Source organism: Ambystoma mexicanum, chromosome 7q (assembly GCF_040938575.1).
Source record: "Ambystoma mexicanum isolate Mex_15411 chromosome 7q, UKY_AmexF1_1, whole genome shotgun sequence".
Lineage (NCBI taxonomy): Eukaryota > Metazoa > Chordata > Amphibia > Caudata > Ambystomatidae > Ambystoma > Ambystoma mexicanum.
In genome coordinates this window covers 880383774-880408996 of record NC_090941.1, presented here as the reverse complement: position 1 = coordinate 880408996, position 25223 = coordinate 880383774, and the positions used below count along the sequence as shown (strand labels likewise).

Below are 25223 nucleotides of genomic sequence, written 5' to 3'. Positions count from 1 at the left end.
CATTTCCCTGAACAGCGCTTGAAATACACCTTCATAGTGTCAGAGTGCATGAGCATCTGAAACTTCCCAAACAACGCATCCTCAGCCGAAGGCTTTGGCGTAGATACAGGCAGAGGCCGCTCGTGAGGGGCATACCCCCAAGAACGCAAGGAGGATGGTTCCCATGAAGGCCCACCACCGGCTGGGTCCAAGTAAATCAGTGAAGCTGAAGCAAGAAGTAGCGAGAATGTATGCGGCAGCGGTGTCCGAGCACGCCAGTCAAATGACGTACAGAACGGATTTCTGTTGTCTACATGGCATGGAAAAGGCTGCTCACCCCCAAAAGGAATGCTCCCAGCACCAGATGGCGTGAACGTTGATGTAAGAGGTATCCAAAATGGCCACTGTAGACCATTGAGGTTGAGCCGCCATTTTGTTGACACCTCAGGAAAACTGCGTCACATGTGAAGATGAGGCAATTTTCTCCTTAGGGGAGTCAGGGGACATAAGCAACACCTTAGCCTTTACACAAGGATCCTCCGCAGAGCCGGTACAGGGTGGTCTCAGATGTTTACTGGACAGCTTAGAACCAGCCACCTCGGCAGAGCCGGTAGTAGAGGGGTAATGGTCCATGACTGCCCTCTTTGCCCACTCGACATAACCGGTACCACCACGACCCTGAGCGTGGGACGGTTGAGGGATATACCTCACCGACAAGACCTTCAAAGAGGGTCTCACAGATCTGTCAGTGCTGACCTTACCCTCAACAAGAGGAACCTCAGGTTTAACCCGGTACGTAAAGCTCCCTCAAGAGGGGCCTCGAGCAGTGACTCAGTATGGAAAGCTCCATAAACAGTGACCTCAGGGCGTACCCCGGTGTCAGTGTGGAAAGCTCCATAAATGGAGACCTCAGGGTGAACCCGGGTATCCAGATCCACAGACGAGCTGGGCTTGGCACCCTAAAAAGTAAAGGACGTTTCTTCTTTTCGTCGATGAAAAGCTGGAAATGAGGTGGAGGAACACACTGAAACACTGCAGAAGACGACGCCAGAGTCTCAGTAGAAGCACAAATCTCAACGATGTTCCGGGCCTAGGCACTCCAAGAAAAGAGAGTGGGTATCTGCCCTAGCGAAGCGACGTTCGCATGAAGAACAGGACACCGAATCCCAGATGCTCCGGCATAGACCGGGGACAAGAGGAACTAGGAACCGGAGCAAGGGAATGCAAATAAAATTCCCAGTGATGCTAGTACATCCAGCCCCGACCGTTCAGAGAAAAGGAGTAAAGGGTAATACGCGGGTGGAGCTCAGGGGGGCAGGGTTACTGCCACCCGCGGTACCACGCGTAAAAAGGACACAAATGTTCAATTTTTTATGCTTTTTACAAAAGTGCTCCGGTCCCACCTTGAAAGGATGGAATGTCCCACAAGTATGGAGGAAAGGGGATGGGACATAGGGAGTATATCTGTTACAAAGTCCAGCTCTAAGATGTATGGTAGCATGGGCCCAAAAGTCACAAGTTGTAACTATGGTATCTCTTGGGAAAGTATTTCAGAACTGATGCAGTGGGCTGAGGTGGTACGTGAAAAGTTATTGAAAGTAATCAGCATATTTAATTCAAATCATGCAAGTACCCCAACTATCCTATTCCTAAGGTAATCCCTAGGAAAGGATCCTTAGTCCAGGTTCGACAACGAGAGGGAGTGTAAGGACAAGGGCTCTGCAACCAATATTTATTTATAGAGAGAAAGGGGGGCAGAAGCACAAGCCCATCAATGGTAAGGGTCTGCAAAATTCACACAGCCTAGGATTCAGCTGGACAACCACTGGTCATCACATCCGTCAAAGAACAGATTTTCGGGTGCCAAAGAATGTGTACTGGGACCAGACAGCCCCAGCCCCCTGCTCGAGCTCACACACACACAAAGCCCACTTGCCTGCAAAAGCTGCAGCTTTCACCAGGAAGATGGTTACTAGATATGGCATTTCCTTGAGAAGGCAGAAAGAAGGCCAAAAACAAAACAGGCGAAAATCTTGTGGCATAGCTACTTTAGGGTGCTAGTCACCTTTAGAAGCCATTTGTGGTAAATGAAAAAGTGCACAAGAACAATATCACAAACATTGTAAAAATCACAGCTGCCAACAGCTTATCTTTGGCACACGTCAAAGTAACCAAATACCTATGGAGGGAAAGGTAGAGAAGAAATATAATTCCTATCGTCGTGCCACCCACATCTCTAAAAACTTGTGAAGCTTGCTACTAGCAGAGCAAGCTAATAAAGCATTTTTACTTTATAAATATTCTCATTATGCCTCACATTTACAACTTTGTACTTTTCTCCCTCACAAAAGAAATTGCGCAAAGCACATTGCCAGTGGTATACTGAGGGACAATCAGCCAAGTTGTCCATAGGTGAACAAAGACAGTAAGCTAGGCGAGGCATTGCCTCCCGTGAAGGATTTCTAGCTCTTACCATGGGGATGGAGAGATTCTTCCCATCGATGCCGCAGACAGATGTTGAATTGCTTTTCATTTCATCATACGCAATTATGCAATTTTATCTGGCACATGTTCTCTTTAATTTGATTTAGCTGACATTTTGCCGTTCTGTAGTACATACTATTCCATGCTTCCATTGGTAAATGGAGGTCAGAGCGATGTTGAGAAGAAATAGCTGCTGCACAGTAACCAGCTTGAAACGCTTGTATAAAAAAGGTACTAAATTAACTGCCACAATCTAGAATGGTACAAAGCGCTCTAATATAATTCTACACTGAAGTTAGAAGTGATCCGTAGACTATACCGTGAACATGGCAATTTTATTTTTTCAAGACCACTAAAGAATTAAAGACCTATTTTATTATAGTTTGAGTTTAAGAATGTACTACAAACACAATGCCAACACAAAGCTCCTGGGTGGTAGAGAGCGAAGTGTAGGTTTAGGTGGTGGTTGGGGGAGGTATTTGAAGCAAATGTTTGGGATAAAGTTAAGGAGAAGGTGCAAAATCATGGGAACAAAGTGGGTATTACTTTCACAGCAGGCATCCAAAAACAGACAGTTTGGACAGCTTATGGTAAAACATCCTACAACACCGTAGTTAGCAGCCTATACACATACCTTTGAGCAGCCTCCATGTTTACATGAGGTTCCAATCTTTATTTCCCCACTGTTGTCTCCTGTGTACATTAAGCAAACTGAACAGTTATTTTCTATAATTATAAAGTGTTTTTACACCAAAAAGAATCAACTCTAAATAATATTGCAGAGTTTAACTAGGGTTCAGGTTTGTAATTGCTAGCGCAATTTGTAAATTCCCCAAAAATTGTGGTATAGTCATAAAAGAATTTAAAAAAACATTATACGAGATATAAATGGACAATAGATATGACATTATGTAACACAAATGTAGCTTTTAAAGCAGGTAGAGATCCATTATGCAGGCATAGTTGGAAAATATGTATATCATTGCAATTGAACAAAGTATTTTAATGCAAAAGGGCATGGAGGGAACAAAAAAAGTGAAGTAAATAGGGGAGGGATCTAAAATGGATATAGCCCAATCGCTTGTCTGACAGGGTCAAACCAGCCTATGGAGAAGGGTGAGGGGACTACAAAATATAAGAATTACTGCAGCGATTAGGTACACCGTGCCCCATTAGCCCATAACCAAAAAGTAAGATTTGTATGCAGTTTTTCCTAACATGGGAATCATTCGCAACACTTGTCCAACATCATTTATTTGAACAATAAGGGTTTCCTGCTATTTAGTCAATATAATGGTGGTACTGCTGCTCACTCTACATTAGAAACTGACAGCAAGGCCATATGCCCCACACAGACATCATGCAGTATTATTAGGGTTCGAAATGGAGGGGAGCCGTTAACTATTTAGCTCCTGCTTCTAGCCTAGTAGAGCCTGCTTAACTTGAAACCAACTGCTACCAGGAGCAATGTTTGGCTCTGCAGGCCAATTGGTGCTTACAAATATTCATACGTAACATTTACTGAGTATTTACAAATGCTAATATAGAAGAAGAATTAGGACACATCTAGTACACATTTAAACAGAATGAATCAACCATAATGGATAAAAAGTTAAAATGTGCATCTCTCGAGGAATTTATCGCAGTGTGCTGGGAACTCGCTCCCGATTCCACAGAGGTAGCTCCTGCCTACCGGGTGATGCCTGACACCCAGGAGATAGTTTTAGCTCCTGCTCATGCAATCTCAACTTCGAACCCTGTATTAGGAACAGGTTACTTACCTGTAACTTGTTCTCCAGCATGGGTCTGGCATGGATTCACATGCTCATGAATATTCCCGTCGTCAGGCCGGGAATCCTCGGTAAAGAAAAAAATCAGTATCAGTTTCCTTTCAGATCTGTCTTACCTTAGTAGTAAGCAATCACTGATCTCTGGGTCATACTGGCCCCAGCCAATGACTGCCCTCTACCTAAGCCCCTCCCCTGGCAGCCATCCTCAGATTTGGTAGCACGTAAAGTGGCTGTATGACAAAGTGAAGAGCCGCAGAGGGGAAGGAGGGAGGGTTCGCATGTGAATCCATGCCAGACCCATGCTGGAGAACAGTTACAGGTAAGTAACTTGTTCCTTCTCCAGCATGGGGTCTGGCATGGATTCACATGCTCATGAATATAAGAATACATAGCAGTATACACATGCAGAACCATGGAAGGTGGCAACAGGCTCAACATTAAGCAATACAACAACTCAATATTAAGCATCTCTTACCTCCTCACCAGGCTCACCTTAAGCGAACAGGTTGCGCAGCACTGCTTAGCCGACCCTGGTCTCCTCCCGGGAGTCCCGTTCGACGCAGTAGAATCTTGGGAAGGTGTGCCTCGACCTCCACGTAGCAGCCCTGCAGATGTCCAGCAGGGGCACACCAGACAGGAACGCCGTGGTAGCAGCGATCGCTCTGGTCGAATGGGCTCTCGGACGGCCGGGCAGTGCATGATGCAGCCGGAGAGCCATCTGGAAATGGAAGCCTTCGAGAGAGCCTTCCCTTGATTCACAGGTCCAAAGCTCACAAACAGCTGTGATGTCTTCCGAAAACTCTTCGTGCGGTCCACGTAGAACTTCAGCACTCTAGCCACATCCAGCGAGTGCAAAGTCCTCTCGGCCGGAGACGAAGGCAAAGGGAAGAAAACTGGCAACACCAAAGGCTCTTTGAGGTGGAAGTCTGACGGCACCTTGGGCATAAAGAAGGGGTGCGTCCTCAGCACCACCCTCATGTCGTGAAAAGTCAAGTATGGAGGCTTGCAAGATAGGGCCTGGATCTCTCCCACTCGTCGTGCGGAGGTGATGGCCACAAGAAATGCTGTCTTCCACGACAGGAACTTCAACGGCGCCGAATGCATCGGCTCGAATTGGGCACCCATGAGCCTGGTCAGCACCACGTTGAGCTCCCACGCCGGGGCAGGGGCCTTCACCGGTGGGAACGATCGGAATAGTCCCTTCAAAAATTCCTTCACCAGGCGATGAAACCACAAGGACGCCCGTCCTGTAGTTCTGGTGTATCGGGAGATTGCAGCCAGATGCATCTTGATGGAGGCGTGAGCCAGTCCAGCTTTGGCCAGCGACAGTAGGTACGGCAATACTTGAGGGGCCGTAATCCGGAGAGGGTTAATCTTCTGTGCACGGCACCAGACAGAGAACCTCTTCTACTTATGTCCATAGCATTTGAGAGAGGACGCCCAAGCTTTTGCAAGAACCTCTCTGCAGTCAGCCGGGATATCGTATCCTCTAAACTCTAGTGCTGCAGGAGCCAAGCCTGCAAGTTCAGCAACTCCGAGTCGTGAGTGCATTCTGCAATGGTGTTAAGCAGTACTTTGGACAATTGAGGGAGAATACCAGATCCGTTAGCAGCTGGATAGCCACCTCGGTGTGTCCGACAGCCAACTAGGCGGTAGCATGGCCCGTATCTCCTCCAAGAGCCGAGGGAAGTGCTGCTCCTGATGCAGCACTGGAGGGCACCGGGGACGCCTGTGCTGAAATTCCAGGGTACGTCCTTGGGCAAGAGTGTCCAGCACCCATCTGTCTGATCTTGTCCCATTCGCCAATGAACCTCTTCAGCCGGCCTCCCACCAGGTTGCACGAGTGGGGGCCCGACATCTTGGCCGGTTCAGACTTGCTTCAGTGCCAGAGTCCTGCCTGGCTGGCAACGCTGTACTCCTCCACCATAGACCTGGGAATGGCCTCCTGGGTCGTGGATCAGGATGGCTGACAGTACAAGGAGGAGAAACCTTTCAAAGACCTGCCCGACTTTCCTCTGGAGGAGTGAAAGAAGATTTGTGCTGCTGGAGGTGCCCCGATAACGGGCAATCTTTGTATCCACTTTGAGGGCCTGTAGGGACTCGTCGACAACCTTCCCGAAAAGGTTATCTGCGTCGAAAGGCACCTTCATTTGGACCTTCAAGCAGAAATGTGTGGGCTTCATCCAGCCTTGGCAATGAAGGCAGACAACATTCCCCATCCGCCGGAACCCTGTGTCGGGAATGTCCAGTGCCACTGAGATGGCGTGATCTGACGCTACCTCTCCATATTGGAATAGGGCGAGAGCCTCCATTCTCTTGTCATCAGGGAGGAACTCCAGAAATCAGACCCAGCTTGTACCACAGCTTCCTGTAAGACCTGGCTAGGGTAGCTAGTGCGTTGGCCGCCTTGATATTGGACGCTGCGGTGTAAATGACCTTACTCACCATGGCGTCCATCTTCTTACCCTCACTGTCCGGAGGGACTGAAGACGAGGATGGGTTAGATGACAGTTTCTTTGTGGCCACCAAAACCACAGAATTCGGCAATGGTTGCGACCTCAGGCACTTTGGTGTGGATTCTAGTTTCCGGTACTACTTTCTCCAGCCTATCCCGCTTGGCTGGAGCTGTGCGAGGGTTCTTCAAGAGGGCCAAGCTCTCCTACCGCACATCGTCCAGGAGGTTCTTCTTCCATGGCCTGGGACTGATCTGGCACCTCCTTGCCCTCCCCCTTTTTTCCACCCTGAAGGGCGGAACCTGGTTCTGAGGTTGGGGGGGGGAGGGGGTCCCTTTCTCCTGCGTGCCAGCAGACCCTGTCAAAGTCATTACAGAGACCTTGCGCCTCAGAAGGAGGGATACCTTCAGCGCTGTGGGGGCTACCTTCTCAGGGTCAGCCCATTTAGCTTTCAAGAGAGCAACCACAACCAGCTCGATCGTCGATCAAGAATTATCTTTTGCCACCTGGGCCTTCTTGGGCAGCTCACCCTTCTCCTCCGTCTGCGGCTTCTCAGGCTTCTCCCGTAGATTAGCCAGGTTGGACGACTTTCTTCAAGGAGGAGCTCGATTGCCGGCTGGCAATGGAGGCGGAAGGTGATGTTGAATGTGCCCAGTCTGCCCTGGGACCCGCTTCCGCAGTGACCTCGGTGGATGCGGCCTTGCTGTTCTTGACCTTATCTTGGGACTCCACGCATGAGGCGCCCTCACAGGACTTAGAAGACCGATCCTCAAACCCCCAGCCTTGGGTGTGGCATGCCCCTGCTCAGAGCACAGGGCAGAGGCCTTGGCATTCGGCCACGCTGCCAGTCTATTGTGCCTGGCCTTTGTCTTCTTGGAGAAGCCGCGGCATATGTCGCAATCTCCTTCCTTGTAGTCCGGAAGCAGGCAGTAGAGGCATTGCAGGTGCTTGTCCTCCACAAACACTTTGAAGCCCGCACTTGGTGCAGGACTTTAAGAGGGATCTTCCGTCCTTCTCCTCCGTCATGGTCGGAGGGCGCGAAGTAGGCCCGATGGCCTTCTGGAAGCTTCGACGATCTTTGCCCTTGAGGGGCGCTGGACTTCACAGACAACGGATCCCAGCTGTCGGCAGATGGAGAGAAGAGCACACAGGCTCCTTCGGAAAAAAAAGAATATTTTTCAGCGAAAAAAACAAGAAAAAAAACGTACACACTCAAGGACTCCCAACAATGAAGCGTGCTGTAAAAACCTGAAGATGGCTACCAGAGGAGGGGCTTAGGGAGAGGTCTGGCATTGGATAGGAGCAGTATGACCCAGAGGACAGTGATTTGTTTAGAGGGGAAATACAGTTTGTAAGTGAAAGTGTTTTTCTTTTTTACCAAGGATTTCCAGCTTCACAACGGGGAACATTCACAAGCGTGTGGATCCATGCCAGAGCCAATGCTGGAGAAATTGCCTTCCTCGTGCACCAAAACTGCCCATTGCTGATGATCTATGGGTGTCCCATTGAGTGTCCTTTAAGGACAAGTGTTCCTAGTAAGCATGAGGATGGGGGTGAGGGGTGAGCAGGAGAAAGGAGGGTGGGTCTAATGAAAAATCTGCATCCCATAAGGTCCACAAGAGGTTTATAGGGTCCTATGTCACATGGAGAGACTGCAAAGGGCAGTTGGACCGATCATCCCAAGCAAGACTCTGGCCACAGTAAGCCTCACTACATACAAAGGTTCTCAAGGTCTTGTGTAACCTGTGGAGCAAGTGACCATGTGATGGGGGACCGAAGATGTAAGAGTAAGACTTTGGGGGTCCATGCCGTGAATTTGGCTTTCCAGTATGAAGAGCAAGAGATACTCACAGGAGCATCCTTCTCTTCCGACTCCTTGTCCAGTGGCGTTGGAGCAGAAGTAGTTCTAGGGTCCTTGGAACCTAGAGTTACTGAAGCTTATGCTTCTATCCCTGACAATAACAAGTCTTATTTTAAGGCTAGTGTACTGGTAGATGGTGTAGACCTCTGCTATCAGGGACACTTGCGCTAGCATGACTGTGGTGATTCCACAGCTTTCCAGTAATGCTGATCACTCTAGCTGTAAATGGAGGAGCGGTTTTGGTTTTAGGACTTATGGGCGATACAGCAGAAAGACCATGTACAAGATCTCATACACAGAATGCTACCTTAGCCAAGCCTAAGGGTAAGCCCAAGGACAAACCCAAGGCTAAGGAGTCAAAGGTTCCTACAAAAGGAAAGAAGAGTTCCTCCCCTACATTAGCTACAAGTGAGGTAACTTATCAGACCCTTGAACCAGACGAGGAAGAATGGTTGTCTGAAGTGCTCAATCCACATGATCACCAAGAGCTGCAAATTTTACTTTCAGAAAGGGGGGGATGAATTTAGTCGTGGTCAGAGAGAATGTCCATCTCTGGAAGATCTTAGGTGACAGGCATGTTCCCAGTTGGAGGGGGAATACTCAAGGAGACATATATTCTACTGGAAAGGTAGGTTACTATATACTGAATCCATACAAACCACAGGAATTGACCATAGGAGTTTGGCAGTCACTCAGTATGTGAGACCCATCCTCCTGCAGTTGGTGCATGACGTCACCCTTGCAGGCCATCTTGGTGTCGAGAGGAATAAAGAGAGGTCAAACTTGCAGTTCTACTGGCCTTAGATGGATGCCCAGATAGAAGGTCACTGCATGAGTTGGAGTACTTCTCAGTTCACTGCGAAAGGGGTACAAAAATTCACGCACCATTGGTACCACCTCCTGCATTAGGTGGACCATTTAAAGAGGTAGGGATTGACATTATTGTTTCCTTTTATCCGCCAACATACCCTGGCAGCAGGCTTAATCTGGTGGTTGTTGATCTAGCCACCAGATATACTGAATCAATCTCATTCAAAATAGTAACTGCCAAGTCAGATGCAAGAGCATTATTAGTAATGTTTACGATGACCGGCTCCCCGAAAGCAGTTGTGTCTGGCTGAGGCAGCAGCTTTATGTCCAATTATATGCAGGTTGTGTGGGGGTGTCAAATAGGTTTTTCATCCGCCTGCCATGCACACACCAAGGGTATGGTTGAGATTTAACAGAACTCTCAAAAGCATGATGGGAGCTTTTGAGGAGTCCCATAGAAGGAAGTGGGACCTTCTGCTACCTTGCTTACTTTTTGCCTACAGAGAGGTAACTCAAGAACGGGTTGGCTTTAGCCACTTTGAACTTGAACTTTAGCAATAGTGAAGGAAGGGTTGGGAGTCTCCCACTCCTCCTATATTACAAATGTGATGGACTATGTGCTAGGTCTAAGGGAGGCAGTACATATTTGAGGTTGTGCAGGGACTGTACAGCTCTTTGCTCTTGTTGTCACCAAGATAGATGCTCATCCCCTTACACAAACTGATGACTTAGCGGACAAACTGTGTGCTGCAAAGTATCTCAGTACCTTTGACCTTACTGCAGGGTATTAGAAAATATCCCTTACAGAAAATGCCAAGGCGAAGACAGCATTATCAACACCTGAAGGACTTTAATAGTTCAGGGTAAAGCCTTTCTGTGAGGGAGGCATGAATGATGCCGAGGAGTGAGTTGAACGTCAGGCCCATCAATCGTTTTATGATGGAGGCCAGAATTATGTGGTTCCACGTAAAGTTTGAACATCACAGTTGAGTGCCAAAGGTGATGGGGAGAGTTTGTGATCTGGACCCATTTTGGCCCGTTTGCGAAGTAGAATTTGAACCAGCTAAGGATGACCTTGCTGATCCCCAGCGATGATGCAAAATGTCAGTGTCAGGTCGCCGACTGAGTGGAGAGAACGAGGAAAACGAGGAGAACCAGGAGGCAAGGATGGCCTTTATTGCAGATGGGGAGGGCATCAATCAACTTGATTGTAGCAGTTTCCATGTTGCAGCTAGGCGTAAAGCCAGATTTGTAGGACTGAAGGAGTTTCTTGGCTTCAATATCTAGGAATTGCATGGCTACTGCTTTCTCAGGGATCTTACCTAGGAAGGGAAGATGGGTTGGTAGTTGCGGAAGTCCTTGTGCCGTGGTAGGATGGTGGTTTCAGAATGGCAACTAATAAAGCCAAGTCAGTTTACTGTAAAAAAAAGGCGGCAGCTACAATTCTCAGAAAAACAGTGAAAAACAAGAATGTTCATATTAGACACTGTTAAAAGAGTGTGTCTGTTACTAGGGGGTTAGATGACAACAGTAACCTTCAGGGTAATAATTGTATTCCAAGTTCTGCAAGGCATTATTTTACATTGCTGCTTTGTTATTGTACCTACATTTCAACAGAGAATAGCAGTAAGTTACTGCTATGATAAAAGTTGCAGGTGTAAATCCTCCATGAAGTAAACACCAACATTGTAAGTTCTTCTGATAACCTCTTACCATTCTGCTCTTCTTCATTCTGTGTGCACAGTTTCAGTTTATCCAATGCTTGCATTAGAGAAGATGCCACTTTCAACTGCAATCTTGTGGATGGCTCATCAGGGCTGGAGAAAAATAACAAAATTATCCTTCCAAGTAAAAAATAGCTTGTTATGAAGTTTGGTTGCAACAACTCAATTTACTCTGCTGTGTTACATATCAGAAACCCTTGAAAGGGAACAAGGTAAATTGTTGGGTAAATCTCGACTTTAAAATGAAAACGCAATAAGGTTCCATTTTCGAGCACATGATAAAATTGTAATATGAAATTAATAATTTTCACACATTATCAAATGAAAGTTAAAAATGGGAAGGTGCAGGACCACTCTGGCCTAGTGCTAGTTTAGGAGGCACAACTCATTTGCAGCTATTGACATACTTCCTCTGTACGTACATTATAACTCCTCAGCAATTTGGTCACTTGTCTACCTGAAACATTGAGAGGGCAGCTTAATATAATAGGACTCTAAAGTGCACTGCAACTTTTTTGGGTTCTTTAGAAAGAGCCGGAGTTGCCTTCTCAAAGATCATTAACATTTGAAGATGAAAGGTTTCCAACCCTCCCTTACCTGGACATGCAATCCGGCGGTCATGAGTCAGAAGAGGTTGAGGATCTACAATGGTCTTTTCTTGGCCGTCTTCTGAGAAGCCGAAGGCAAATGATGGGAACCACAGTGAGATCACAAGCGCTTCCGTGGTGGTGAACACCCCCTCATACGCCTTTCATCAGAACTTCTCTTCGAACGAGTTGTCGATGGTGATTTATACATATACATAGGCCCACCCATAGTGAATTTCCCCTTCCCTCTCTTTAAGCACCTTTCCAGTAATGGACTGAGAGGAACCGCAGTCCTCCGTCCTCTGCTCAAGCCAGAGACCCCAGAGATAAATGCGTTGTGGGTCTGTAATGGACATTGTGACCCCACAGTCTCTGCCCATCTTGAATCTTTTAGGAGTCAACATTATCGAGTTAACTGTCAAAAACGACAAAAGCGCACCGTATCCAGAGCGAACTGTGCACCAGACACACACAACTCAAGTAACAGGCGCAGTGCGTGCCATATATACCATTGTTGACGACATACTTAAGAGCGGACAGAAGCTGTCGAGTGGCATCGAGTCGACGGCGCACGACTCCCTCTAAAAAAGAAATTATTTTCCCAAAGCAGCCGACGCTTGAAGGAGATTATCAAAGATGCAGAATACGTTGGAGGACACAATCCATTCAAAAAGTATGATCATGGGAAACCATAGTGAGAAGGCCTTCACCCGCATGAAGTCATTGAATGCTGCCATCTTTTGCATTACAAGGAACATTGGGTATGCCCTGCAAGTCATTCTACTTGTTTACAGGACAAAAACAAAGAAAATGGTGGAAACTGGCATATAGGGCTGGCATTTGGGGTCCCGACAAGGCTGATCCACTGAAACTGTGTGAAAAGGAGCACTTCTAGGAGTAAAATAGGGAGCAACATTTTTATTTCACTGAGAATTGGGGGTCATGATCCTTATTTGTAGCTAAAATCACTTTTGTTATGGGTCTCACTGTGGACTAATTCTCAGGCCCCTCGCACATAGAATACTGGAAGTTTTATGCAAAAGCGATGCAGCAAAAAAGATCCTTTGGTAAAGTTATGTTAAAGTAAAATTGACAACCTTGAGCCTAGGGGCATGGTTTGAAAATCCACGATCGACGAGCGCAACTTCTAAAAAATATATTCAAAAGCACTTACTTTGAATTCTGTGCAAGACCAATAGAAGAGCAAGAGTTAATGAAGCTGAGAATGCGATCTCACACAATTTTTAAATGGATGAGTGTCTGAACATTACTTTTTATGGTTTATAAAAATATATGGGCGTTCTCTTATAAATAATTCAGATTTAACATGCTCCCACTGAAAAGTGAAATACTTAAGTGGAGAAAAGCAGGGCATGGTTCACCTTGCTGGAAATGTGATATAATGGTGGTGGAAGATATGGCACATTTTATGGTATGTGTGCATTGTTTGAGATTAGTCGAGGGAACAAGTATTCTGATTTTAAGCGACATGAATTGTACACATTAACATCCTGCCCTCCTCTTCCTAATGATACGTAAGGCACAATTAGTAGGTTACGAATTAGAATGATATCTGATTAATGGTAGGAGAAAAAGGAGAGGGCTTTTTGATGTTCTTGGTTCGTGATGTACATGTCTACTATGGCAATATTACTTGGTATTTTATCTCTTTTTTTATTTAGTATTGAAGATGAACATGATTTAAATGGTCTTAAATTGTTTTACTATCATGATGCCATGATTTGCATGCGTGTAATGTCATATCTTTGAGTATGTATTTATTTTAACACCTCTATTTTTGGTACTTGCCAACACCACCTTATAAATACAGACCAATATAAAGGCATCAAAGAAAACAGTTATGTTAAAAGGTATTTATATAGTGCACCATCACCAACGGAATTGGTCCCCAGGCGCTCAGGCAGATAAGCAAACAAGGAGGTGGGGGTGGGTTAGTGGGTTGAAGAGAGCATAGGAAAGTGAGAAGGAGGTGTCCTGTTGGACGCTTCAGCTCTGTTGTCATGGTTAGCTGAGCTTGGGTTTGAATATCGGATCGATGCAAGTCCTCTTGTGCTGTTGATGTGACTTATGTGTTGGTTGATTGTTGTTGCAGTGTGGTGAAGTTTGTGCTGTTTGCTGTGCGAGAAGTGGTTATGTGGGCTTTAGTGTGATTTAAGTATTTTGGAATTTGAGCTTTGAGTTAGTGGGTTGTACTGTGTTGTATTTGTTTTGTTTTTTATAGTGCTTTTTCCCCCAATTGTGTGACCTCAGTGTGCTTTTTCCTTGGTTGAACGCCCTCGGTGACCGTAGTCGATGTGGTTGGAAATTCTAGGGGGATTAGTTTCGGAGATGCTTGTGTGCATGTTGCCGTTCTAGGACTTGGGTGGCTGGCAAGGCTCCACTAAGCAGCCCAAGAGAGGTCAGAAACATGGGTGGGTGCTGTTGAGGGTTCGAGATAGATTGCTATTGTTGAGAGAGTTCATGTAAGGTCAGCTATACCAAATTCCTTTCGAGTGGTGGTCGCCGCATGCTAGTGGTAGAGGTGTTGCAGTACGTTAGGTGTTTTGGTCTGGATGGCTGTGTGTGCACTAGACCGGATGTGTTTGCACGTAGGTGTATTCTATAATGCATAGATGCTTGGCCAGGACTGCTGCCTGTTTCCACGCTAGTGGTGTGAGGTATACATTCTGTAGGCTGCAACATTGCTCGGTTGGGGCTATTTATGTCCAGGTCTAGAGTTGAGGGCCTATACCAGTGGACCTAGCCTTCATAATGTTGTAGGCATGCTCATATTAAATCAGAATTGTAGGCTACACCTATAGTGGGAGCGAGGCCTACCCTTGACAATGCAATTGGTGTACAAGACTAAACACACCCTGTGGGTGGGGTTGTTGCTTATTTCTGAATGGCCGTCTGAGTTTAGTGTGCGATGGTGCGGCGCAGTCCCAGCTGTATCCTAGTGAGCTTTGTATACTGTGATTGGGCGGGTCGAATTTCTCTCCCTCTTGTGGGAGCCGAGGTTGGGTGCGCCCTATTCCCTTGCTATCTATTGTGACATTGGTCTGTTGAAACTTGATGTGGTTCAGGGCCAGGATGCTACTGATGAGTCATCTTAGTACTTCCGTCTTGGTCAGCCTATGTGTTCAGTCTTTGTGTCCTCCGATCCTGGCTCTCTCCAAGTTGGTTGTTCGGCATGTTGTTGGGTGTCTTCCTTAAAGTCTATTGTTTGGTTGTTGCTTGTGTGTTATGGCGCGGCGTGCTCCCAGCTGCATCATAATGAGCTTTGTATAATATGATTGGGTATGTCTACGCCTCCCCGTCTGGATTCGGAGCTAAGGGATGGGAGTACCATATTACCTTGCTATCTATCATGACAGGGTCTGTTAGAGTTTAGGAGTGGTTTGGGGTCAGGGTGCTATTGAGGATTCATGCTACTACTTCCGTCTTGGTCGGCTATGTATTCTGTCTTTAGTGTCCCATATTGTTATCACTCAGTTAGTGGTTCGGTATTCCGTAGAGTATCTTCCTTAGAATCTTTTCCCAGTCGATTGCTTGGTGTGAGTCGGGATCGGTCTCTTCATTCAACATTGTTTTCCGTTATGCGTGTCCCCCTGTTGGCGTCTTCTAGTTATGAAGTGAAGAGCCAGGTTCTGAGTAGTTTCCTGAATAGTAGGTGGTTTCTTTTGTTGCGTATGTTCTTTGGTAGGTTGTTCCAAGTTTTCGCGCTTGGTGAGAGAACCAAGATCCTTCAAATTTTCTTTTATTGTTGGGTTTTGGTTCCAGGCAGATGTCGTTGCTTCATCTGAGCATCCTTGTTGATTGATGTAGGTGTTATTTGTCTCAGGAACTCAGCGCTTTCTTTGTGTACTGCTCTCTGCGCGATGCACAATGTTTTGAATTTTATTTGTCGTTTTATTGGTAGCCAATGTAGTATATGTAGTGCCGGTGTGATGGGTTCTCTTCGGGGCAGTTTGAGAAGCAGTCTGGCTGCCGCATTTTGTATGCGTTTTTTTTTTTAGAAGTTGTTCAGGCATACACAAGAATAGGCTATTGGCGTAGTCTACTCTGGACATGAAGAGAGCGCTGATGATGGTTGTTTTGTTGTCAAATGATAGGAACGGTAGGATCCTTTTTGCCACTCGCAGCAGAAAGAAGCATTTCTTGAGTAGAGCGTTTAATTGCGGCTCTAGGGTGAGATTATGGTCCATCAGGATCCCCAAGTTTTTTTTACAATCGGGAAATATGCTGGGGTTGTCCCAGAGTTCCTTTGGCCAAGGGATGAGGTGGTTTTCTCCTCCACTTTTTGTGACGATCATAATTTCTGTTTTGCCTTTGTTGCTTTTGAGGGAATTAAGAGTTCATCCAGTTGAATACATCACAAAGGCACTTTTCTATCATAGAGTTTATTTCGGGAGTGTCTTGTATTTTGAAGAGGATTTGTGTGTCGTCAGCGTAGTTGTAGCAGGTGAGGCCGTGACTTTTGATGATTTTGGGAAGTAGAGATAGGTAGATGTTGAATAATAGCAGGGAGAAGGATGATCCTTGTGGTACTCCACATGTCTAGTCCCTCAGGTTGGATTTCAAAGGTTTCCTCCATATGGTTTCCGTTCTATTTGTTAGGAAGGATTTGATCCACAGTAGGGCGGTGTCCGTTATCCAGAGTCCTTCTAATCTCGTTAGGAGGATGTCGGGATTAACTCTGTCGAATGCTGCAGATAGGTCTAGAAGTATCAAGGCAGTACTGTTGTCCCGAGTCTGCGTTTATTTTCAGGTCTTATTCTATTGAGAGGAGAGCCGATTCCGTTCCGCTCATTGGTCTGAAACCAACTTGTGCCTGGTCTAGCAGGCAGTGTTGAATTCTTGGGTCATTCTGTATATGTACATTTTGAGCAGTTTGGCTGTGTATGGGATGTTAGAGATGGGTCTGTAGTTGGAGGTCCTCTAGGGTCCCACTGTGTCTTTGAGCAGTGGCCTGATGTTTGCTGATTTGAAGGCTTGCAGCACTTTCCCTGACGCGATTGAAAGGTTGAGGACATTCCTGTGATATTCCATGGGAGTTCCTTGTTTAAGAATTGATTTGTATATGTCCGGGGGACAGGGGTCCTCAGGAGAACCTGATTTGTTGCTATGATTTACCAGTTTGATGAAAGTCTCAACTGATATTTCGGGAAAGCTTTGTAGTTTGTTTGGGTGTTCCACCTGAGGATAGGTGGTGGACCGCCATCATGGTATCATCAGGTGGTCCACTTTGTATGGTTTGTTGATGTTGATTTTGTTTTTGAAGTGGTCTGCAAGGTCATTGGATCATTTTGATGAAGGAATTGGTGTATTGTTGCAACCCGGTGGATTTTTTATTTCATTTATGACTTTGAAGAGTTCTTTTAGGGTGTTTGGTGCTTCGAAGATTCAGTTGTCATAGTGTTTCCTCTTCGCTTTTTGTATGCACAATGTGTTGCAGGAATTTTAGCTTATTCGCAGTGTCGTTTTCATTCTTCAATCTAGTTCTAGTCTTTGTTTTTTTCTTTTCATGGTGTTGAGTAGTGGGGTGAACCATTTTGCCATTGCTCTTTTATGAGAAGGAGTGAAAGATTTTTATTTGTCAATGTTGTCGATAGTTGTTCCAATCCATTTATGGTGCAGGGCTACTTTTTTCTCCAAGTCTGGTTCTTCCATAAATGTTGGGTGCAGTTTGCCGAGCTCCAGGAGTTCAATTAGGTTTGATGGTTCTCCAGTTTCTTTTCAAGGTGATCGGTGGTTTGTCTAATTGCCTTTTTACTGGAGTGGTCATTTTGATTACGAAGGGAATGATGAGGTGGTTGCTCCAGAGTATTTAAATTGGGGTTGCCGTGGTAATGAGTTCTTTGCTCATGAAGATTGCGTCAAGTGTATGCCCTGCCGAGTGGGTTGCTCCTTTGACCAGTTGTTGTAGATTCATTGCTGCTATTTGGCTGGTTAGAGATTTTTGTGTGGTTGTGGTTTCTTCTTCGAACCAGATGTTAAAATCTCAGAGGACGATCAGGTGATTGTGTTTGAAGGCCACAATGGTTATTGCTTCCGCCAACGCGTCTGCGAAGGTTTAAATCGTTGGTTGGTGGTCTGCATATCAGTATGAATTTCAGGTTTGTTTTGGGGTTTACTGATAGGCGTATGATTAAGGATTCACATTTATCAATGTTTAGAGGCTCTACCAATTTGATAGCCAGGTTTTCCTTGTGGATGATTGCCAGCCCCCCCACTCTTTTGGTTTTTCTGTTTGCTTGGACACATTTGATGTTTTCAGGTAGGCAGTTGTTGAGGGTTATCTTGTAGTCGTCGTCTAGCCATGTTTCCATTACAAATAGGATGTCGATTTCTCCGTCGCAAAGGAGATCGTATATTTCGGAGGAGTGTTTGGACATTGACCTTGCATTAATTAAATTGCAATGGATCTTTTTGGTGTGGTTTTGCTTATTAGTTGCTCCTTTGTTTTGTTTGCAGTTGATCGGTCACGGTGCATCTGTATTGGCGCTGATTGGTTGAGGATGAGGATCAGAGAGGGCTGAATCTTCATTAAAGCGGTCTGCTAGATTGAAAGCTTAGCTGTTCAATAGCTTTGCTTCCCTATTCAAGCCGATGGTTGAATATCAGCTGAGGGTTATTTTTCATTGAATCGGTCCGTTAGGTTAATGGTTGGGTTGTTGGTTATTAGTACTTCGCGTTTTGTCCGGTATGCCGTGGGTATTGGTGGTGCTTTTCTGTTCTTGTGATGCATGGGGTGATGGGGTCGTAGTCTTTCCACACTCTGGGTGTTCCGGTCTTCTTTCTGGTTGTCTCAAGCATGGCTCGATGTCTCGGTGTCATTGGGGTATCCAGGTTCAGGGGTTGTTGCGAGGTATGGTGTGCGATATAAGGATTTTTCTCTTTCGAAGTGCGTTCTAATCATATCGGTTTTTAGCAGGGGGTTTCCTGCATTTGAGGCTGTTGCTGATGGGGTAAGTTGGATTTGTGTGTCCATGACAATTGTGGCATGATCTTGTGCTCTTTCTCTGTGCCCATTCCTGTTCCAGGGCATTTTGGTGTTCGGTGCAGAGCTAACGGCACAAGTGGTCGACTGCAATGTCTTGTGCTAGGGCAGTACTGGTGTTTCCTCTAGTGTTGTTGAGCTTGGGTGTTTTTGGTGCCGTCTGTTCTTTAGGTGGGTAGGGTATATATTTTAAGGAGCGCTGTCCGGTGGGGTTGGGGGTACTGGGCGTATGGTTGTCGTTTGGTCTAGGACTCAGTTCGGTAACTGTCTAAGTTGTTCTCTGAGGTATTGGTAGTGGGGTGATACAATACTATCACGGTATGGTCCCCTCTAGATGTGTGTCAAGTTAGTCTAAACAGAGTTGGAGTACAAGACTAAGAACAGCTAGAGAATCCTATATAGCGGGAGAAAGGCTTGCACCTACCAGTGTGGGATGAGTGCAAGGTTAAAACACAGCTGCGTTAGGGTACAACACTGAACACAGCTAGATTTGAGGATCCTGTATAGTGGGTAGAGGCCTACAGCTAACAGTGTGAGAGGAGTGCAAGACTAAACACAGCTCGATTTGAGTGCAAGACTAAACACAGCTCGATTTGAGTGCAAGACTAAACACAGCTCGATTTGAGTGCAAGACTAAACACAGCTAGACCTGAGCGTCCCGTTTAGTGGGAGAAGGGCCTACCCCTAACAATGTGATTTGCGTACAGGCCTAAACACTGCTGGAGGCACAGGTTGAGAATCACAGTGCAATCTTAGAAGCACAGGCTAATAATCACAGTGCTATTTTACAGGCACAAGCTAATAATCACAGTACTGTTCCAAAGTATGAAGATTTGTTGTGTGGCAGGGATTCCAGAGTAGAGTGATTGTTGATGGTTGATTGTGGCCCTGTGTGTGTGTGTGCCTTGCGTGAGAACACAGCACTGCAGACAGTGCAAAGTAGCCCAGCAGGCGCAGGGGAGGGTGACCACAGAAGGAAAAAAGAAATAGACCTAGAAGTAGGACTGCCATAAATACAAAAATAAACTGTGTCCCACTTCTTTGTCGCTAGCCTGTTGCTGGGGGCGGGAAGGGTGTGTGCTCGCAGGCACACTTGTCTCATTGGAGGAGAGTGGCCGGGGAGAGGAGGGGGGGAGGAAATGGGGGTGTGAAAAGTATTTCACGCCCCCATTCGCACAGGAAGAGCTGCGCCAGGACCCGATTTTGGGATTTTGAAATTGGGTCATGGCAAAAACCGGGACCATAGGCACCCGGATGGTGTTTGCAAAATGAAAACTCCTGGGACGGAGGGTGATTTTTCCGGACTGTCCTGGGAAAACAGAGACGTCTGGTTACCCTAACAAAGGGCGGGTCCAGGATTTTAGAGGAGGGGTCCAGCCCCCCCGACCGGGCCCCACCGTAGCAACGCCACTGGTGATGGGTAGTTGGAATGGCTCTGTTCCATCTCTTTACAAAAAGTGTTTGAGGACAGTCACAGATAGGGTCGTAGTGGGGGACAGGCTTACAATCATTTTTGGAGTCAGGCAGCTTAACTTTATAAGAAAGGTTATGTTATAAAAGACCCCCACATTGGCAGCCTGGTGTACCGTGCAACAACTTACAGCATGATGGGGTGCGGGGAGACGGCAGACAGCATCTCTAGCAAGAGGTGCATGCAGCGCACTGTGGAGCAGAAGCACAGGCAGCAGCTGGGGCAGGAGTTGGCCGGTGGCAGGTGTGCCAGCAGCACTACTGCAGCCACAGCTGCCAGAAGATTGGCCTCCCAGTCATGGGACATGGAGCAGTGCGAGACCAGAGTTGAGAGACCAGCAGCAGTCATGGTATGCAACTGTGGGACTGGAGCCGCAGCACTTCCTCCGTCTGCTCCAGCTGCAGAGGCTTTCTCAGCCTGAGAGCAGGGGCAGTGACGCGCAGGGTTGCAGTGGATGGGAGTCGGAGGCAGGCTGGGATCCAGTGCACTTCCCCTGCAAGGCTGCCAGAGTGGGGATTCGAACCGCAATAGCCAATTTAGAAAGTGATGAAAGCTTTCAATCCCAGAAAAATTGGAAAGAGTTCTAGGTAGTTGAGACATTTTGTCTTGGGGCATCCACAGGTCGTAGACCTTGAGATGACCCAACGTCGCTCCCCACCCTAGGAGGCAGGAGTCCGTTGTAACCATAACCTGTGATAAGGGCGCCTGGAAGGAGGTTCCCACTGAAAGGTTGCCCACCATTGAAGATCTGTCATCATGGAAGATATGGAAGATGTTTGAATCATTTTGGAGTCTGGGTCCAAAGCTCGCTGCCAGCAGCTCCGCAGCGCGAGCTGTGTGCACCTCATCTTCAGTCTTGCCAGGGGTAGGGATAGAACACATGAAGCAATCAGGCCCAGGAGTCACTGGAGCCACCATGCTGACCTGTGGGAGGAGTTGAGGAAAAGCAGGCACGTGGTTGATAAATCTGCTTTTCTGTCCTTAGTTAGGAAAACTCGGGTATTGACTGTATTCCAACGGAAACCTAGAAATATTAAGTCTTGAGCAACCGTCAGATGATTTCCGCTAGTTCACTGACACGCAGGAACAGGAGCTGGAGAAGTGACTGAAGATTGGCTGTTGAGTCCCTGCCAACAGGCCACAGCAGAAGCCAATCAGCCAAATATGGATACGCGAGAATTCCCTGCAGTCTGAGGAACGCTGGAATGACCGCCATCATCTTCGTGAAGACATGTGGTGCTGAGCTGAAACCAAAGGGCAGCACTCGATATTGGAAGTATTCAGATCCCACCGAAAACCGAAGGTATTTCCAATGCGGGCCCTAGATCAGGATGTGCATCTATAAGCGTGCTCATCTGGCTGGGCGTGATCATCTTGAATTTCTCTTGGGGTAGGGAAAGATTGAGGTTGGATAGGTCGAGGATAGTGCGCAGGGAAGCCTGGTTGGATTTGGGCATCGTAAACAGACGGGAGTAATAGCCCTCCCCCTGCTCCCACAAAGGAACAAGTTCCACAGCTCTGAGGTCCAGAAGTTTCTGCACCTCGGCTCTGAGGGAGGGAGACAGAGTCTGATGAAGAGGAGGGTAAGAGGGTGGGGTATGAGGGAGGGGCAAGCGGAAGCCCGCTCGGATGACAGACAAAACCCATCCATCTTCTGTGATCGTTTGCCACGCCTCCAGATGAGACGATATAAATCCTCCCACCAGAGTCTTGTATGACCGATGGAAAACATCATTTGGATGATCTATCAGGAGCGAGACCTCCTGTTGTATAGGAGGCAGCTGATGACCGAGAGAAAAACCAGTCACTTTGCCTTTTCTGCGAGGTCCGCCAGAGTAACCTTCTGCTCAGCATGCTTGACGCTCCTAGAACCCTCTAAAACCTGGGAAGAACCTTGATTGGGTCCCCGACCTCTGCGTATAGGCTGCTTTAGCTGGGGGTTGTTTGGCAAGGGCCAGTTTGCTTGCCTTTATTTTGTTGAGCTCCTAGTCAGTGGAGGAGTGGAATAGCTCTTTACCTTCGAAGGGGAGGTTGAGTAGCTGGTCCTGAACCTCTTCCGAGAACTTTGTTGCGTGAAGCCGCGCTTGGCGGGAAACGTCTATTCCAACCATAAGGCCCCGAGCAGAAGTATCTATGTGATGGACCGCGGCCTCCAGCAGATCCAGAGCCCAAGACTGGCATCGGATAGGCCCCCTTTAAAATCTTCCAACCTGTCTTCTGGGATACAATCCTGAAATTTGGAAAGCTCTTTCCACAGCTTGAGATTCGCTGCTGCATTCGCCTGTCGCAGCTGGAGACCTGAAATGGAAAAATCTTTTTCCTGATGTCATCAAGAATGTTGTCCTCCTTGGACAGAACCTGAGAGACAGGCGTAGAGAATGATGAGGACAGCTTAGACTGGAGCGTAGCTGCTGCCACTACTGTTGATAAAGGGAGCAGACATGCAGTCAAGGGTATGTCCTCTGACGAGTGTAGCTTGTATCAAGCATCTATGTAGCTTGTATCAAGCATCTATTTTTTCCCAGACCCTAAGGGCTTCAGCAAGCACATCCTTTTGAAGAAAAAGGCCTGTGCACTCCTGTGCATTAAGAGTTATTGCTCTTGACAGAGGTCCTTCCTTTGGAGCCAGAGGCTCAGGTATTGGAATATCCAGCAACGGCATCATATCCACAGGACGTAGGAGTATATATATTAGAAAAGAAGGGAACCATTTGGGGGGGTGCCTATGGGAGAGAAACCCAGGATTGGCTAGGAGAGTGGATTTGTATGTGCTGAGGCAAAACAAGCAGAGTAGGCTGCATGCAGTTGATGGACACACTTTATATTACCTTACATTAGGTTACGTTTTCCCAAAATATAAATTAGCCTAGATTCCTACCCTCAACATCAACTCATAATACAGACGCGACATTCTGATCCATCTGCACTGAAATCCGTAATTTTACAGACCTTGGCCTTTTGATGGTTTCCACTGGCTTTGGTGCTCGAATGATATGTTCCTGGAATTTAGGCTTAAGGTCAGATAACTCCTTTTTCTCAGATGTTATGTTGACTTCTGGTTTTATTGGTTCAGGGGGCTTCTCGCTGTTGTGAGGCCCCTTTGTGCACCCCTGTAAAAAGAAAATAATTGCTGGTAAAGAATCCATTACTCAAATACAAAACCTAATTGGTTTAAACTTTAAGAAATAATTGCAAGTGATATTATAGATTACCAATAGCATATTCATAAAAATAAATATGTAACCAATGTGGATAAAACTATAAATATAAGTCTTAATAGTATTCATGTCTGTAAAACTGTGTGCCCCCCAACCTGTATTATGAAGACCCTGGGGGCGAGGGAGAATCAGAAATAGTTAGTCAGTGCCTGAGGACAGAGAACACCAACCTCCGACTCCAATGTTCCAGGGAGAAGTGGAGGCACTAGGACTGGGATTCAGAATGAATGCCCAGTAAGGAAGACACTGGTCTGGCGAGGTAGCATGCCAAATACAGGGGCAGTATCCCAGTCTTCGATCACCTCTGAAATGTAGACCCTCAAAACTAACATGCTTCGTTAGCTACGACACTGGCGCAAGTTACGGACATCTTCCCTACTCCTAGCCAACACAAGAAATAATCACTTGCTGCCCTAACATCTCAATTGAATTCAGCCAAATTCACAAACCTAACCTCCTACCTGTGAAATCACCCCAGCAAACTCATCTACCCTCCAATCGTTGCGCTCACATTGCCTCATCCCTTTCTGCTAATCACTTTGCTCACAACCTTTTCTCTAAAATTTGTGACACTCGCAGCCCCCTATATCTCCCTCCCCAACCCTCCTGTTGCCACCTCTCCACCCTACCTCTTCTACGCTCAAGTACTTCTCCTCTACCTCTCTTCCTAAATTAGCACCCATACTTAGTAGTGAAAACCCATCTGCAAACTCCTATCGGCCCTTTTGCTCCCCAAATAGAGTGTCTCTCTCCCTCTCTCTTCCCACTCTCCCTCCCTTCTGCTTCCCTCACTCTTCCCTCCCTTCTCCTCCTCCTTCTCCTTCTCCAACCCCCCCACGACTCTTCCCTTCCTCCTTCAAATCTGTAACTGTCTTACCCCTTTTGAGAAAACACTCTGCTTACCCAAAAAGCATGCAAACAATCGCCCAGTTTCACTTCATTATTCAAAAGTCCTTGAGAGTGTGGGTTTTCATCTGGCTTCAGTAGGAAACACTCCACCAAGAATCTGCACTTTCCTGGATCACCTCCTAGCAGGGAAGTTGATCCTTTAAATTCGCTTGGAACTTGCAAATCTCAAACCCCACCCCTCTTCCTATCTATGTCCCCCAAGCACCAATGCTGCTCTCATTAACCTCCTCAACATTCGGGAAAGTCGTCCTTGTCTTACTAGCCACCATTCAAAAACTCCAATTTCTACTTTTCTGCTTGGCAAGCAGGACTACTGCCCAAGCCTACTCCTTGGCCTTCTTCCTCCCTCTAGCCAAGTCCTTAACGCTGCTACTTGCACTCTCTACAACCTGCTCAGATCCTCCCCTACTTATACCTACCGACAACATACTGGTTTGGCAGTCTATGCACAACCGCTCTCTTGCAAGTTCCTTCTCCAACTCTAGAAAGCCGTCAATGGTCTTACTCCTCAGTACCCGTCTGATTGCATCTCAGTTTACTCACATCTCATTCACTCCAATTCTCATCTGCACTCAACCTCAGTCCCATAACCTCCACGTGCCTCCTCTCACATTTGCTCCTTCTCCCTACTGGCCAGTTCCAATGGATCTCTTCAAAGCTCGGCTTAAAAGTCACCTGCTCCCCCTACCCTCTCCCCCATCCTATCTACCTGACAAAATCACTGCCTACAGTGACTCTTAATGTAATTTTGTATATTTAAAATTAGTACTGCCCTTTCGTTTGAAGCACTTGCCCCCATTTAGGTTAATCTTACCTTTGTAAGTCACCTGTTTTCTTATATACATTTTCTTTCTGTTTGTTTTGTCTTGGGTATATGTCCTAATGTTTACAACCTCAAACTGGCACACTACTTGTTCTAATCTTTTATTCATTC

At 46.6% G+C, this 25223-nt stretch overlaps 1 protein-coding gene across 2 annotated transcripts in view; it reads right to left on the bottom strand.

Moving 5' to 3' along the window:
- Positions 1-25223, bottom strand: part of CHORDC1 (cysteine and histidine rich domain containing 1) — a 232117-nt gene that overhangs the window by 131701 nt on the left and 75193 nt on the right. For both annotated transcript variants that reach the window (XM_069639393.1, XM_069639394.1), the window contains 3 exons: positions 23112-23272; positions 11091-11194; positions 3098-3156 (listed from right to left, as the gene is read on the bottom strand). In XM_069639393.1, the coding sequence (XP_069495494.1) occupies positions 3098-3156; positions 11091-11194; positions 23112-23272 (324 nt within the window). The remainder of the gene's footprint in view (positions 1-3097; positions 3157-11090; positions 11195-23111; positions 23273-25223) is intronic.